This window comes from Lagenorhynchus albirostris, chromosome 1, assembly GCF_949774975.1.
Source record: "Lagenorhynchus albirostris chromosome 1, mLagAlb1.1, whole genome shotgun sequence".
Classification (NCBI taxonomy): domain Eukaryota; kingdom Metazoa; phylum Chordata; class Mammalia; order Artiodactyla; family Delphinidae; genus Lagenorhynchus; species Lagenorhynchus albirostris.
Window position 1 is genome coordinate 189,099,324 of NC_083095.1, and position 16,093 is coordinate 189,115,416.

General features: G+C 37.4%; 1 protein-coding gene across 5 annotated transcripts in view; it reads left to right on the forward strand.

Annotated features, from left to right (window-relative positions):
* ARHGAP12 (Rho GTPase activating protein 12) overlaps positions 1–15,370 on the forward strand; it is a 109,983-nt gene extending 94,613 nt beyond the window's left edge. For all 5 annotated transcript variants that reach the window (XM_060162738.1, XM_060162748.1, XM_060162757.1 and 2 more), the window contains 9 exons: positions 1,801–1,902; positions 4,122–4,220; positions 6,981–7,083; positions 8,844–8,960; positions 10,978–11,076; positions 12,392–12,469; positions 12,569–12,703; positions 12,933–13,035; positions 13,867–15,370. In XM_060162738.1, the coding sequence (XP_060018721.1) occupies positions 1,801–1,902; positions 4,122–4,220; positions 6,981–7,083; positions 8,844–8,960; positions 10,978–11,076; positions 12,392–12,469; positions 12,569–12,703; positions 12,933–13,035; positions 13,867–14,041 (1,011 nt within the window). In that variant the 3' untranslated portion in view covers positions 14,042–15,370. The remainder of the gene's footprint in view (positions 1–1,800; positions 1,903–4,121; positions 4,221–6,980; positions 7,084–8,843; positions 8,961–10,977; positions 11,077–12,391; positions 12,470–12,568; positions 12,704–12,932; positions 13,036–13,866) is intronic.
* Positions 15,371–16,093: the final 723 nt, after the last annotated feature.

The window sequence follows — 16,093 nt, forward strand, 5'->3', positions numbered from 1 at the left end:
TTCTTGTTGCATGTCCTTTGCCACGGTAGTTCTGTTTTCTTTGCCATGAATGCATTGGAGCGATGATTACAGTAGAGAAAAGCAGGACTAGATTTTGAGAAATAATGGATAACAAACCTGAAATTTTGCCAACCACATTGAAGCATTTTTATAGCATTCCATGTTATGTGATTGTATTGATATTTGTATTTGGTTGCTATAATTTATTTGGTTGGCTACTTATATCCTACCTTATAGCTAACTATCTACAGAGCATGTCATGATGACAAGTTAAATTAAGTTGATTTCTATCATTTTGTTAAATGTGTCCATTTAAGTTTTGTGACTTTTGAGATATATCAAATTTGCTCAGAAAGTTATCTGTGCCCATCATAGCTTTATGATTAATTACATGTCTTTTGAATGACAAAAGGTACTAAGGAAGGCAAAGGCTTTGTAGAATTGTTGAAATTTTTGTTGTGAATTTTATTATGATGCCACTAATAAAATTCCATGAAATACCCTAAATTTTGTTTTGATTCCACTAATAAATTCAATATAACATCCTAAATTTTGTTTAGTTATAACAAGTATATTATTTAAGTCCACACTGAAAAGATGAAGTAAACGGGAACAGATGAAGTCAAACCATTTTTTAAATGTGAAACTACGCAGTAGTCATTAATGTTATGAATAGCGGTAAGTTATCACAGGATTGGGGGGTAAGATCCATTTCCAATGACAAACATAATTTGAAAATATTTTAGCAAATGAAATTTCCTGTAACAAATCTTTATGACCTTAAAGATTACAATTCATCAGCCCTTAAAGATTTTAAAACCCCCAAACCCTACACTAACATAGGAATTCTATTTTCTATTCTCAGTTAACAGACTAAACAGAAATTTAAGTTATGATGGCAAGATACAGAGTAGGTCTATATTTAACATAAATTTTCTGATATTTTCTAATCTTTTCCTTGTCTGGTTAACAAAATATAATAGTTAAGTGCTGCTTCTTCTCAAACCACCCATGTCAACTGTTTTCCTCTTCTGTTCATGGTTCCTCATTAAATTGCTGAGGCTTTAGAGCACCTGGCTCTAGTTTTTATTTCTAACAAAGGCTGAATAGAAGAACATGGGGCTTAGGATGTTGTTTTTACAAGTTATTGTTAGTTGTTGACAACATAAATAGTTGATAAGAAAATAACTCTTGAAAGCACGAAATCAGGTTTAGAGAGTATTTATTAGGTGGAAAAGAACTTGTTTTTCTGCCAGATATTATTTATATGTATGTAAGAATATCGCCTTTTGAACACATCATTTTACCTAGTCATAGATATTTAGAATAAATTCCAAAATATAGAATTGTTGAGCCAAAGGATACACGTCTTTATAAATTCGTAAGTATCGTATGAGCAGCTTTTCTTCTCTGGGAGTTCTGATCCATATCCTACTTGCACATGAGGGCCTGTTACTCTGTAGCCTCACCAATGCAGTTTTTCATCGAACTTTTTTTGTTGTTTTTGCACTAACGGGTGAAAAAAGATTTTACTATGGCTTTATTTTGTATTTTTCTTATAATGATGGAGGTTGAGCCATTTTGTTTCCTTTTCTATGAACTATATATAATCATGTCTTACATTTTTCAATTTCAATTTAAAGTAGGAATTGTTATTTTATAATACGAAAAGAGAAGAGGAATTTGAGGTGACCACCTTTTTGATTTATTGTTAACAATATAAAATTGGCCGTATTCTTTTTGGATACACACATGTACATGAATATAACATAAAGGTTTTTCCTTTTTTCTAAAACGAAGTTTGGGAGTAATCAGTCCAAACCAGAGTTCACGGTGGACCTTAAGGGGGCAACGATTGAGATGGCTTCAAAGGATAAATCCAGCAAAAAGAATGTATTTGAGGTAATAAGTTATTCTCTGAGTATAATCCACATAGTAACTTCATGTTCTGTTTTGAGTTATTTCGGGAAATGCTCTTTCAGCGTGACTAGTTAAGGCAAAGTTAGTCATTAAGTTACTTTGATTCATAATTTAAGGAAAAAAGCTGGTGTAAAGATCTGGCTTCATTTGCAGAAGTCACTGGATCTCCGAAGATGTATTACAAGCCTTTGTTCCACAAGTCGTGCCTTTCCCCAGCAACAATAAAAGGGTGTGGTTCCCTTTGCCTACCAAATCTAATATTAAAAAACAAATTAAAACTTTCCTATTTGCCACTAAAAGCCCTCCGCGGTAATGCACGATCCTGTATCAGTTACTTACTGCTGCCTAACAGACCATCCCCAAACTTAGTAGCCTGAGGAAAGAACCGTTTTGCTTGTTTGGTTTGGCCTGTGCAGAGCTGAATGGTTCTTCTGGTCGCACCTGGGTCCACTCACCCGGCTTCAGTCATCCGGTGGCCTGACTGGGGCTGGACGGTCCAGCCCCCCTCCGGGTTGGCGCCAGCTGTTGGCTGGGCTCCCGGTCACCATCTCTCCTCCTCAGGAGGTGACCCCAGGCTTCTTCACATGTCAGGGTTCCGGGGGGCCAGAGTGGGAGCCGCAAGGCTTCTTGGGGACCAGATGTAAGAGCCAAACAGCAGTGTGTTCTGTGGCTTAAAGCACGGCCCCCCCGCTGGTGGAGGGGCAGCAACACTGCACAGGGCTGCATATGCAGAGGGCAGGGGGCGCTCGGACCGTCTTTGCAAAGAATCTCTCCTGTCTCAGGGCTTTCCTACTTGTCGTCTAGGCAGATTAGAACAGTTGATATTTCCCAAGTGGAACCCGGGTTTTCCTGTCTTGATGGTTTTCGCTCCTGATGGATCTGCCTTTAATACCAACGGTTGCTAGTCTCTCCTTGTCAAATGTTCCCTCTCTTCCAAGACCCACAAGAAACTTTACCATAGCACAGATGCTGCTGCTCTGTGCTTTTAATGTAGCCCTTGTTCTCATGCACCTGGGGCTTTCCTCATCTGTAAATTATTCCCCCGCTAGATTATTAAAAAAATTTTCTTTGCAAGCAAAGAGACTGCATGCTTTTCCTTACTTTTACAAAGTGAGACCCTCTAACAGAGTATCTTGGCCCACTTTCTAGAAGAAATGCAGGAAAGGAAGTCACTGTTACCTGAGGTAGCCTTGTTTCATTCCAGAATGAAGAAGGTCCCATGGTCAAATAAATTTGGGAGAAAGTATATATTTTATTCCTCTGTTAGGAAGTCACGGTGCACCCTGGAATAGCAAAACTCTGAGAAGTCTTGAAGGATAGAGTCTTGTTTAGCTCTTTTCAATCTAGCACTTCCCAAATTAACATCACATAATGAGTTCTTTATTTTTTTGAGGAATGCCTTTTAAAACATTACTTTAGGAACTGTTTGAGGAATATATCTCAGAATGTTGTTTGGGAAACATTGCCATATGTTCCTCTAGGAAAAAAGAAAATCAGACACTTACCAAACAGAAAATAGAAGGAATGATTTCTATAAATACCTCAAAATTCTTCCTCAGTCAGGTGTGAGAAACTTTGAACCCAGGAGATCATACATAAATGGGTTATTGCGTTCATGTAGAATCATATATCGTGTCCTTACTTTACTTAGTTCATGATTTTACAATTTAGTGATGTTTCTGTCCAGAAGGCTTGTGATGTATAATTTCCTATTAAATAGTCAATATTGAAAGTCTAACTCTTGTATATTCTCTTTCTATATATATTTTTTTAACCAGAGAGAGAAATTCTCAAACTTATGTTAAAATATTATAGATTTTATTTCTTAACAAATTATGTTTCAATTCTCATTTAAAATGCACAGCATAGGTACTTGAACTTATTTTTTAATGATAAAGTATTCTAGATTCCAGCAAGTTTTATGTTGTGTGACGGAGTTTGGGATCCTAAATTATTAGATTTTCATTGAGAATTTACTGTGAGAAAAACGTCATGTTTTATAAAATTATCCAGCTGGTATTCTTTTGTACTAAAATAAAAGATAATTCCATCACTGTGGAGTACTGTAACCTTTCCACCATTAATATGATATATGGCATCCAATCTTCTGGTGGTTTTGTAGACTTTGAATTAAATGTATTTATTTACTTCATTGAAAGCACTAACCATGCTTTTTTTTTTTTTCCTTCTTATCTCTAAAGCTGAAAACCCGTCAAGGGACCGAACTGCTGATTCAGTCTGATAATGATGCTGTTATCAATGAGTGGTTTAAAGTTCTTAGTAGCACTATCAGTAATCAGGTATGTGTTTGACTCAGGTAAATGTTTTTTTAACTTTAGAGCTGCTTCTCTTGTTTGTTTTTTGGCTTTCTAACTGGTTATTATATATCTAGTTTCCAATTTATATTAAAAAATACTTTTAAAAAATACATATTTTGAAAGAGGTAGGAAAGACAGTGATTAGTTTAGCAATTCCCAGGGGCTGATGAGTGATTTAACATTGGCATTTATAGGATTTTGCCACCAGTAGATTTCACATAACTTTCACATGAGGCATTGGTTCAAAAAGAAAATAGCTCAGGAGGTAGGGACGGTCTAACTGTGCCTAGTATGTAGTATTTATTCATGGAGTGAATGCTTTGGAAATCATCCTATTTGGTGGAAACAGATCCTGAGCAAAATGGTGAGATGCATGAAGCTGTCGTCTTGTCATTTGTACTTTTTCTTTCCTAGTGACCTTTCTACTCAGAGTACCCTCATGTTCCTGGAAAATTTCTTCTCATGTGTATTACAACCAAAAAGAACCTCGCATTTATATTCTGAAGCTGTGTTTGTAAGAGCAGTGATAACCAACTAGAAGCTGTACTTTCTTAGGCTGTACTCTTACCCCCTCACCATATGGGGACATGGTTCCTGATTAAGGATCATGTATCAGTGAGAGAAGTGAAATGAAAGTGAATACTTACGGGAGTATGTAATACAGGTTTTAAACTAAATGGAGACAAAAAAAGTTTGGGAATCACTGGCTTTAGTGGAGATGGAGATGTCTTTCAGAGACTTTATAGGTGACGCTTCATTATTAATAAGGTTTGTGATTGTATCAAGGTGTTCTCCTTCTGTGAGTCTCAGTTTTTCTACTTAAAAAAAATAGAGAGATTGCACTGGATTGTCTCCAAGTATCCTTTTAAGCTCCAAAATTTTATGATTCACCCAGTTCAAATCACCCAGATTTGGAATCTGAGTATTCTTTAACTCTTCCGCCTCCAACTTTTACCTCTTCTAGCAAATTATTTACCAATCTAGATGTGAATTCTTCCTTTGCAGTTTGTAATACTGTGTGATGTTTCTGAACCTTGTCCCTTTCTTTCCATTTATTCCTGAAACCATGGGCAGGCCTTTAAATGTTGATATTAAGAGTAACCTCCTAAACAGTTTTCCTTATTTCATCTCATCCCCCACCAATGCATTGTTAATGCCACTACTGTATGAAACTTCCTGATGTCACTTTTATAATCCTCCCCTGCACAGAAACCTTACGTGACTCCTATTAGAATTCAGCAACCTGAGCCCAGTCTTTTCAAATGTACCTTCTCCTCTACCCAGTACGGACTTGCAGGTCTAGTCACTGTAATGTGCTCGCTACCCCTTGAAAGCAAGGGTGGCGGGGCCATCTCACACACATGTGAGTGCCTTACGCACTGGGGTATAGCAGCGTGCAACCGGATGCTCACCTAATGCGTGGAGCTTACAGTCAAAGACAGAAGGTTACTGAGGACAGACAACTGAACAGTTCACATAATGAACTGTAAAAACCCTGATTAAGTAGGGGCTAATCTAGTGTAGGGATCAAGGGAGGCCTTGCAGAGAAAGTGGCTTTTTAAATTAAGGCCTAAGGGTTCAGGGAATAAGCCAATTGAAAAGAGAGGAACATATAATTGACTCTAAAAATTTTAAATGTGTACTGTTTACAAAGTGGCAAAAGATCCTGAGGGCAAAGAGATGGGCAAGATTACAAAACTTTATTAAGAGACATTGACAGAAACTTAAATGAGAAGTATGTCCATGGATTAAAAAATTCAATTATGTAAAGATATAATATTCTTCCAAATGGCTTATAAATTTGTAGGTTTGAGATTTTTGAATCTCATTCAAAATCCCAGTAGGTTTTCTGGGGGAACTTGACAAACTTATTCTAAAATTCATATAGAAATGCAAAGGGCTAAGAATATGCAAGACACCTTTGAAGAAGACTTGCTGTAGCATATGTCAGGCAGGACCTTATAAAGCTGTGTATCCATAATGGGATAGATATACAGACCTGTGGAACAGAATAAGGAGCCTGGAGACAGACCCACGTACCTTTGGACACTCTGTGCCAGGTAGAGCACGTGCTGGGTCAGCTGGATGTCTGAGAAGATGGAGCCTTTCCTTACACTGTGCACAAAAATAAACTCTGGGTGGAGAGAGGACCTCAGAGTAAAAGGCAGAGCAGTGTTTTTAGCTTTGAGAATTCAGTCTGCTTTTTAACTTGTAAAAGTGACCGTAGTTAGGCTGTAAATGAGTTCTAGGATTTCTTTCAATTCCTGATATCCGTAGGTCTGTGAGTAATGAGTGATGTCAATTAACTGTTGACACAAAGTGCAATTTTAAAAGATTGTTGGTGTGAAGCAGTTAAGGTACCATTGCTAGTTAGCTTTATCTGTCCTATCATCGACAATGTACCATCGTCCTGTTCTATCACCACAGATTATATAGCCCAACCTTTTAACTGTTATTACTTGTCGCTTGATCAAAATGTGGCAAGATAGCATCACCATCAGTACAAGCGCATTATCCTTGTGAATTATCAATAATTTTTTCTTTATCGAAATTCAGTTAATGCCATCATTGGGGGTAGGGGGAAGAGTATTTTTAAAGATTTATCAAATAGCTAAATCATATATCGTATATACTAATTGGTTCCCTAAAATCATTTGGAAGAGTTGACTACTGATCATTCTGAGAATTACATCTAAAGTAATAGCAAAAGTAATATGTGTTTGGAAAATCTCTAACCAACAGACAGTAGAACCCGATGAAGCGATTGAGGAGGACGTACCAGATTCACCAGGAATAGAAAAGCACGATAAAGAAAAGGACCATAAGGATCTGAAGAAATCGCGTTGTAAGTTTTCTTTCCGGGTGTTGCTAGTGGTTTGAGTGAGCTTATTCTCTTAGCAAAGGTTTAGGTTTAGGTTTAGAGTATATGAAAGCTGAGTGGACTCTCCAGTGTTGCAAGACTTCTAAGATTCAGGAGTTGCGGTCTCAGTGGTTCAGTGTTCTCTCTCCTCGTTAACTCATAATCTTTTTTTTTTTTTTTTGCGGTACTCGGGCCTCTCACTGTTGTGGCCTCTCCCGTTGCGGAGCACAGGCTCCGGATGTGCAGGCTCAGTGGCCATGGCTCACGGGCCCAGCCGCTCCGTGGCATGTGGGATCTTCCCGGACCGGGGCACGAACCCGCGTCCCCTGCATCGGCAGGCGGACTCCCAACCACTGCGCCACCAGGGAAGCCCAACTCATCATCACTTTTCAGCCTAATCGTATGCACCCCGATGGAATCACATTAATTTTAAGATGTTATGATACCCTTCCAAGAGAAAAAAATGCGCACAACAGAATGCGCTTGTGTTGAGGCCTCTAGGAAGCTGAACTTTATTGATTGGAAAATATATAATTACTGTTTAAGATTCTAGATAGACCCTTAGACATTAAGAAGTCAGAAGTCACGGGATATGTACCATAGTTCCCTATTGGATGCCAGGCAGCCGCCTCTAGACTGGGATATGTCTGTGCATTTAATCTCCAGACCACATATTATGTTACAGGACCAGAGAAACGCCAGCAGTTGTAAGGATTTCATTTTCTTTTCTTTCCTTTTTTTTGGCCACTCCATGCCGCATGAGGCATCTTAGATGGAACCCGTGCCCCCTGCAGTGGAAGCACGGGAGTCCTAACCACGGGACCGCCAGGGAAGTCCCAAGGATTGCATTTTCTAACACAGGCCTCTTGTGAATTATGTGCTTTAAATAGGCCATTACCCGTGACTTGAACCTGCTTAAATCTATTTTAACAAATCCACATTTAACTGAGAAATTTTTGGTCTTCACATTAACTGAATGGTTAGAAAATCAGTTCTCCTTTTTTTCTCCCACATTCTTATGAAGTTTAGGCCTAGTACTGACACTGTCTCTGTATAATAGTGTAAACCATGAAACTTCTGTTGTTTTAATTCTTTACTAATATATTGTTTGTGCTCTCAACTTTCTTCAAATATGGTTATTTCCAAGAAATTTACTTTCTGAATTTTTATTATTGTAACCCAAAGATAAATCAGGTCTGCAGGCAATGTGGAAATCCAGGTGGTCCCATCCTTAGCTCGGAGTAGAGATAGTTATGATGAGTCTTAGCTTGAAGTACAAATAGTTGTGATGGATATTTATACATATATATCCCCTGACTCCTAGTTCAGTGAGTATGGGGAAGGGTAGGGATTTTGTTTATGTTTTATGGGTTGGTTACTTTATTTTCTGCTGGTCATTTTACCGTCTAAACCTGATGGAGAGTCCAAGACTGTATCATTTGTGAAATAATGAATATAAATTAGAATGACTTACAAATGTCTTGGCACATACACTAAAGAAGGCACAGTTTGCGGTCAGTGTCTAGTGATAAAAATGAAATGTTTCATTTGGTTTGTCACTTTGAAATTGTGTTAGTTTTTGATTCTTCATGTGTTACTCTTAAACCGTATTAAAGTTAGAAAAACTGAATTTATATACTGTGATTTTTTATATATGAGATTAATATGTTTTGAGTACTAGGTGGAAAAATTTTCATCAAAAAAGCCTTTATTTTATAAAATGCTTAATATCTATCTGTCTTAAGCCACGAAAGTATCTAGCATAGATTCTTCAGAACAGAAAAAAACCAAGAAAAACTTAAAGAAATTTCTTACACGACGCCCCACTTTGCAAGCTGTTCGTGAAAAAGGTTATATTAAAGGTAGGTAGAAGTGATGTTTATAATAATGAACTTTGGTTTAAATCGGAAATAAGACATTTTACATTAAAAGCTGAAAATTTTCCAAACAGTAAAAATGTCTCATTCTTTATTCATAAAGTTATCAGGTTCAGTGATTAAAATACATTTGAGTAATTAAAATTGATTTTTTTAATGCACATGAAGAGTTTATTTTAACTAAAGCATCAAACAGACATAAATACCAAATTAGCTTTTTAGAAACCTTGTACCAGAGGAGCTACATGGATGTGATGGGGTGGCGTGGGAGATTTTCAGAATGACAGATTTTTAGTTTTGAGATGCACAGATCAGAAGAAATTTCAGGTAATCACTAGCTGTAGAAAGAAAAGATAATGTACAGTTTTATTCTTGATGGTTTGCCTTCAGTTCTCATTTAAGGTAATTTTAAAATTAGGATAAAGTGTTTTTTTCTAACTAATTTTTACATTTTATTTTCATGTATAAGAACCATAATGTACTAACAGAATATTTTCTTAATAGGAAAGTATTCTTTAAAATCACATATACTTGTATATATATACCTTTAGTTTTTACAAGCATGTTTAATTCCAAAGATAAAATTTTCTAACACATGACTCAAAACAGAGACATTTGTTCATAATAAAACTATAGGAAAAGGTAACATAATTTATACCATATATATTAGAGCTGTCTTTGATTATGAAGTTTCTAACAAAGACCATTTCATCGCAGAAACATCTGTTATGCAAAGCATCTAGATTAAAATACACAAATGAGTTTCATTAAAAAGCTATTTAAAACTTCTAGGAAGAGTTCAGCTAATTAAGTGATTCAAATTAGCAGCCTTAAAGAGTTAAGGGTAAGCAGGCACCCCCAGATAATGCACGTGAATTTAGCATGTTGAGCTTAGAACCTTCAAAAAAGCCTCACAAATAAATGGATAGAAACTGCTGCTCATTCTTCGTCAGACCTTTTCAATGAGAAATACAAACTTGCCACTTTCTGGTGTTGTTCATCCACTTCAAATACTGTATTTTATTTGTTTTCCTGAATATTTAGCACTAATGTGGAATTTCAAAACTGTTGGGTTGAAAGATTACTAGAACGGACTTTGATATATTTTGTGAAATATGTGAAAGATGTTGGCACACGATGGGCATGTGTTTTTTTTTTTGAATTTTATTTTATTTTTTTATACAGCAGGTTTTTATTAGTTATCCATTTTATACATATTAGTGTATATATGTCAATCCCAATCTGATGGGCATGTGTTTTGTTGTTTTTTTTTTGCGGTACGCGGGCCTGTCACTGCTGTGGCCTCTCACGTTGCGGAGCACAGGCTCCGGACGCGCAGGCTCAGCAGCCATGGCTCACGGGCCCAGCCACTCCGCGGCATGTGGGATCCTCTCGGACTGGGGCACGAACCCGTGTCCCCTGCATCGGCAGGCGGACTCCCAACCACTGCGCCACCAGGGAAGCCCAGATGGGCACGTTTTAATAGTTTAAAAAATATTTGAGTATTTGCTAAGTGGTGGACTTGAGCCTCAGTGCTGGGAATAACTATTGGCATTCAAGAATGAGAGGGTCCCTGCCCGCATGAAACTTCTATAAAGATGAGAGACAGACAAGGTAATTTAGAATAATGGTGACTTACCTGAAGAATCTGACATAGTGATAAAACAGAGAGTGACTGGAATTGGGCTGCCTTAGGATGGTCAGAGGGTTCTTAAAAGGAGGTGGCATTTTAGCTGAGACCAGGAGTGGTGAGAAGGAGCTCCCTTTGGGGGAAGGTTGATCTCCGCACAGGAGGGGAAGGTAAGAAGGGAGCCAGGCAGGAATGAAGGAGGGTGTTCTTGGAGCTTGGAGTCGGAAGAGGTAGGCGAGTGCAGATCAGACAGGCGTGCATTGTGGTGAAAGTGTCTGCATGCAGGGGTATCTTCTGTTGCACTGTGAATCATTTAGCCATTTTGTGAACTAAAGTTTAGCAAGGTGACTCATTTCTTGACATCTCTTTCAGATCAGGTATTTGGAGCCAATCTTGCTAATCTGTGTCAGAGAGAGAATGGCACCGTGCCAAAATTTGTGAAATTGTGCATTGAACATGTTGAGCAATATGGTAAGAAAATGAATTTTTTTTAAAGTTAAGCACACCACCCATTGTTTTGCCATCAAAATCTCTAGGATTTTTATGATTTTGAGTGTTGCAACCAAAAGTTCTTTATAGTCATAAGTTGTCAAGAAAAGCATCTTTTTTGCAAAAAACCATTTTTTTTGCATTGTTTCAAATTAAGGCCTTTGCAGTCATCTATTGCATGTTCAGTACTTAGGGTTGATTCAGCGTATGGTATTCCTTGAAGCCATTGGGAGTTGTTGGCATTTGCTTAAAATGGACGTGGTGATTGTGAAACTGTGTTTATTAAGAAATGATCCAGCAGTGTAAGAGACAGGAGGAGATAGTGTTTACTTACTAAGGGGAAGTTTCTTCTGTTTATAATAAAAATGAGATGACATTCCCAAACTGCTAAATCAACTCTAAAGTGTGCAAATAGACAAATCCTCTTTCTGTCATTTCCTGTACTTCTGAAGACTTAAACTAATTTCTGTTTTGGTTAATTTTAACATGTTTATAATATTTATACTGGCTTTTAAAATAACAGTATCTTGACTGCAGTCCCATTAACTTATATCAGTATATCATCAAAAATATCTTGTGTAATTAAAATATTTGCATAAAATGTAATTTCTGCTAGTCACAGAGATTTCTGCTAGCCTGACAGTAGAGACGCCATGCTCCTTGGCTTTACTGGAACTTAAATGAGTAGCACATTAGATAGTGTTAAGTGTGTGCATCATTATCATTTAATGAATATATGAATTTTGGGGCTTCGTTGTGTGAATTTCAAATGATTCTGTTTCATATGTAAAAGAAATTAATAACTATCAAATTATCAGTTGTTATAGAACCATTATTTTAGTTGCTGGCTTGTATTAAGTTTATTTATTACAAGCACTTAATATGACAAGCACTTTGATTCAGAGAGCACCTTAATATGTACATTTACACTCTCAAATGACGTGCCGAGAAACGGGTGGGCTGATTTTATCTGCTGGCTTCCTTTACTCTTTGAATTATCTTCAGGTGTTTGCCGAAGTTTATCTTAAATTGCTAGTATTTCAAGTTTGAGATGATTTCCCTGAGATGGTGATCCACAGTCTGCATGATAAAGTAGACTTGTTGCTGTTTACCAGACGATTCAGAGCGAATCCCCACCCCTCTCTCACTGCCAAGCATCTATAAAAAGCCATTTAGAGGAAAAGAGTAATTTTATTTTAGGCTGATGTTAATAAATAAGAATTCTAAAACATGAAAGCATCTTTAGAAGAAGCCAACAAGAACTTTAAACATAAAATTATTGTTATTTGTCTCTTAGGGTTGGATGTTGATGGGATTTATAGAGTTAGTGGCAACCTTGCAGTGATCCAGAAGCTGAGGTTTACAGTCAATCATGGTAAGATCATGTATTGTTATATACAGAATAACTAACTCACGACTGTTAGAATTGGTTTAAAATAATTTCAGAAACTTTCCCGTTCCTACTGTTTTCCAGATGAGAAATTGGACTTGAAGGATAGCAAATGGGAAGATATTCATGTCATCACTGGAGCACTGAAAATGTTTTTTCGAGAATTACCAGAACCTCTCTTTACATTTAATCATTTTAATGATTTTGTTAATGCAATTAGTAAGTATGTAATTAACTCCACTCGGTTTTTTCCCTAGATGTTGAAAACCCTCTGTAGCTGCTACAACACTGCTTGATATTTTAAACAAGTTTTTTCAAAGGATTGTTTTACTCCAGAAATTTTAAATGTAACCACCAGGTGTCACTGTGTATTACCAAATACCAGGTTCCAAAATAATGTCACTGCTTTCAGTTTCATGCAAAATCTCCAGTCATTGTCTTTTTTCAGAACAAGAACCAAGACAGCGTGTCTCTGCTGTGAAGGATCTAATCAAACAGTTGCCAAAGCCTAATCAGGACACAATGCAGACTCTGTTTAGACATCTCAAAAGGTAAGAGTCTCACCGCAAAAGAGAAGGAATAATTAGGGGGAAAAAGAAGGTCGGAGAAGTGCACAGGTATGAGATGTGGTGTAGGACCCCCGGGGCCAGGGCCACGCAGACCTAGGTTCAGAGCCCCGCTGTGCTGCTCGTCTGTTTGTAACATGAGAAAGATGACTTCTCTGAGCCCCAGTTCCTCGTAGGTAAAACGGTTTGGTATAAAGAATACACTGAAGTAGATTTCATATGTGAAGCATTTATATAATGCCTAGCACGTAGTAAGTGTTCAGAAATTGTTGCTAAAAGTTAATTATGATGAAGATGAGATTGGTTAAGTGAAGAATATTCAGTTACCTTGAAGTCAAGGTAATTAGGTCTGAGTTACTACATAGTCACTCTGAAACTTCTGATAGAAAGAACACGAGATTACTAAATAAGTGATCACAGTATGAGAGATTTTTTAAAAAAATAGCATAAAATGAGTAAAATTCAAAGTTTAATCTCTGTGCCCTAATGATATTTTCCCCGTCACCCTAGCGGAGGAATCATTGTTACCTGAATTGTAATAGGTATTCAAGTCTATGTCTTATTTTTAAAACTAAGCTGAAATATCACACATTTAAAGTTTGTGAGAATATGTATACCTTTCAGCTGTGTTTATGCAAAAGAAAGATTTACGTGCTATTCAGACTGAATTCTATTTGGTTAAATAGTTTATATGTACCTTAGGAAAATGAGCATTATTTCTCTTTTCTAAATGCAAGCTGTTTATAATATTTTTTGAAGAATTTCCCCTATTTAAAAATTTTCTCTTTTAACTAAAATTTTTGTTTTTCCTCTTAGAGTGATAGAAAACGGAGAAAAAAACAGAATGACGTATCAGAGTATAGCAATTGTGTTTGGTCCTACTCTGTTAAAGCCAGAGAAGGAGACTGGCAACATAGCAGTTCATACCGTCTACCAGAATCAGATTGTAGAGTTAATTCTTCTCGAGGTAAATTCCATCTTTGGACGTTGACTCTTACTGAAGAGAACCTGTGGAATAGAAGCCGGATTTCATCAGATTCCACGTCCTTACACCTGATGTATTTTATGTTTGGACCAAGCAGTGACTCTTTGATTTTGCACTTTTCTGAGGGACCGGAAGGGAATGGGAGAGTCCAGATGTGTGATAGGCCCTCATATTTGCTGCTCTGTTGCAAGTTGATAGAACTGTGTGTACGTTTGAATTAATTTTATCCTGAATGTTTGCATTTCATACTCTGAATTCCAGTAAAAATCAAAACTTGCGATTCTAACCAGTCATATACACTGGATAATTTGGTAAGAATACTACATTTTTTCTCCTCAAACTGGATGACGTAGAATTTCTTCTCATGATTCAATAGGTTCATCACTTGATAGAACAATACTTACTATCACCTATTTTGAAAACGCTCCTGGGCATTTTAAACGAAATGAAGTATATCTGTTTTGAAACCTGTGTTGTTTTTTTTCGGGGTTTCTGCATGCAGTGGCAGTCTGATTGCTAGGACCCATTATAACCCAGATGCGATCCCTCGATGAAGGCTTGCTGTCTTCACGGAGTAGCACAGCAGCATACTAACAGTACTTAAAACACTGTGATATACTGGAGTTTAATTTAGCATAAGCCAGTTCAGGGTATTTTGGGGCTGTCTGTGCTACACTGACTTGTAGCTAACAATCCTAATCTACCTAGTGCCATACTGAGTTCTTGGTATGATCCTGTGGAAACCAATGTTATTTGATGTAAATACAGGCTAAAGACTCACTGTCCTTTAGCTTATGTATATAATTGTGTTATATAGTCTCAGAGTACATTCTAACCTCTCATTTCTAATCACGATATTGGTAATTCTCTGTGAATATTAGGGTTCCTCCAGAAATAGGCCGTTATTTGAGAAAGTTAACTGTGTGCACTTTTAGATTTTAATTACATTTACAGGCAAATCACTGTAATGCAAATGGTACTGGAACAATGCTGAATAGACTTGCTAAATGGTAAATGCACTACAAGAGGAACCTTTTAGATTATTTAATATGTACAGAATACATTAGAAAAAATTTATTACAGAATTCTAACTGCAGTACGAATAGTGGAAACCCATATGTAAATTAGAGGGAAGTCAGATCGAAAATGACATTGCTAAATTGGAGAATTTCTTTTTGCATTACTATTGTAGATTGGTTTGTATAATAAAACAGGGTTTGGAAGGTTTTGTTACAGAGAGCATGGTCTGCTGAAGATTTTTTAAAATGTATTTTTCTAGATTAACTGCTGTATATGAAATGTCTAATCCAAATAAAGAAAACTATAAGAGGTTTAGAGGTTCTCCCGTTGGAAATGTGCATTTGGTCTATAATTGTGCTTTGTTCTTGCGGCTACTGGCGCACTCTTACAGTACCTCATTTTTAAAAAATCTACTGAATCCAGTACTTCCTGTGGCAAATGTTTTCCTCGTCTCACACCTTTTGTGCTCCCTGCCATGCCAGTGCCTCTGCCACCCACCCCTCCCACCCGCCTCCACCCCCTCCCACTCCTCCCACCCCTCCCACTCCTCCCACCCCTCCCACCCGCCTCCACCCCCTCCCACCCGCCTCCACCCCCTCCCACTCCTCCCACCCCTCCCACCCCTCCCACCCCCTCCCACCCCTCCCACCCCCTCCCACCCCTCCCACCCCTTCCATCCCCTCCCACCCCCTCCCATCCCTCCACTCTTTGTTTCTTCATCAATATTTGAAAGTGAATGATTTGTAACCAAGATTCTTTTTCTTAGGGTTGCATCTATAATTTACAGATTACTTTTCTTGGGGACAAATATTTTTTGTATGACCTGCGTAAAAACCTCTCACCTGAGTTTTGTGGTGAAAATGTTGTTTGTTGTTGTGATCTTGTTAAATTGATAACAAACCAAGCTACTTGACAGCAATGGGAAAGTATTGTTTTTTGGGTAGGGAGGAAAAGCTCCCAAATGAGAATATTTATATTTGCCTAAAGATGTCCTTAACAATATACAGTATGCTTTAGGCCTGGCCTATATAGTGATTG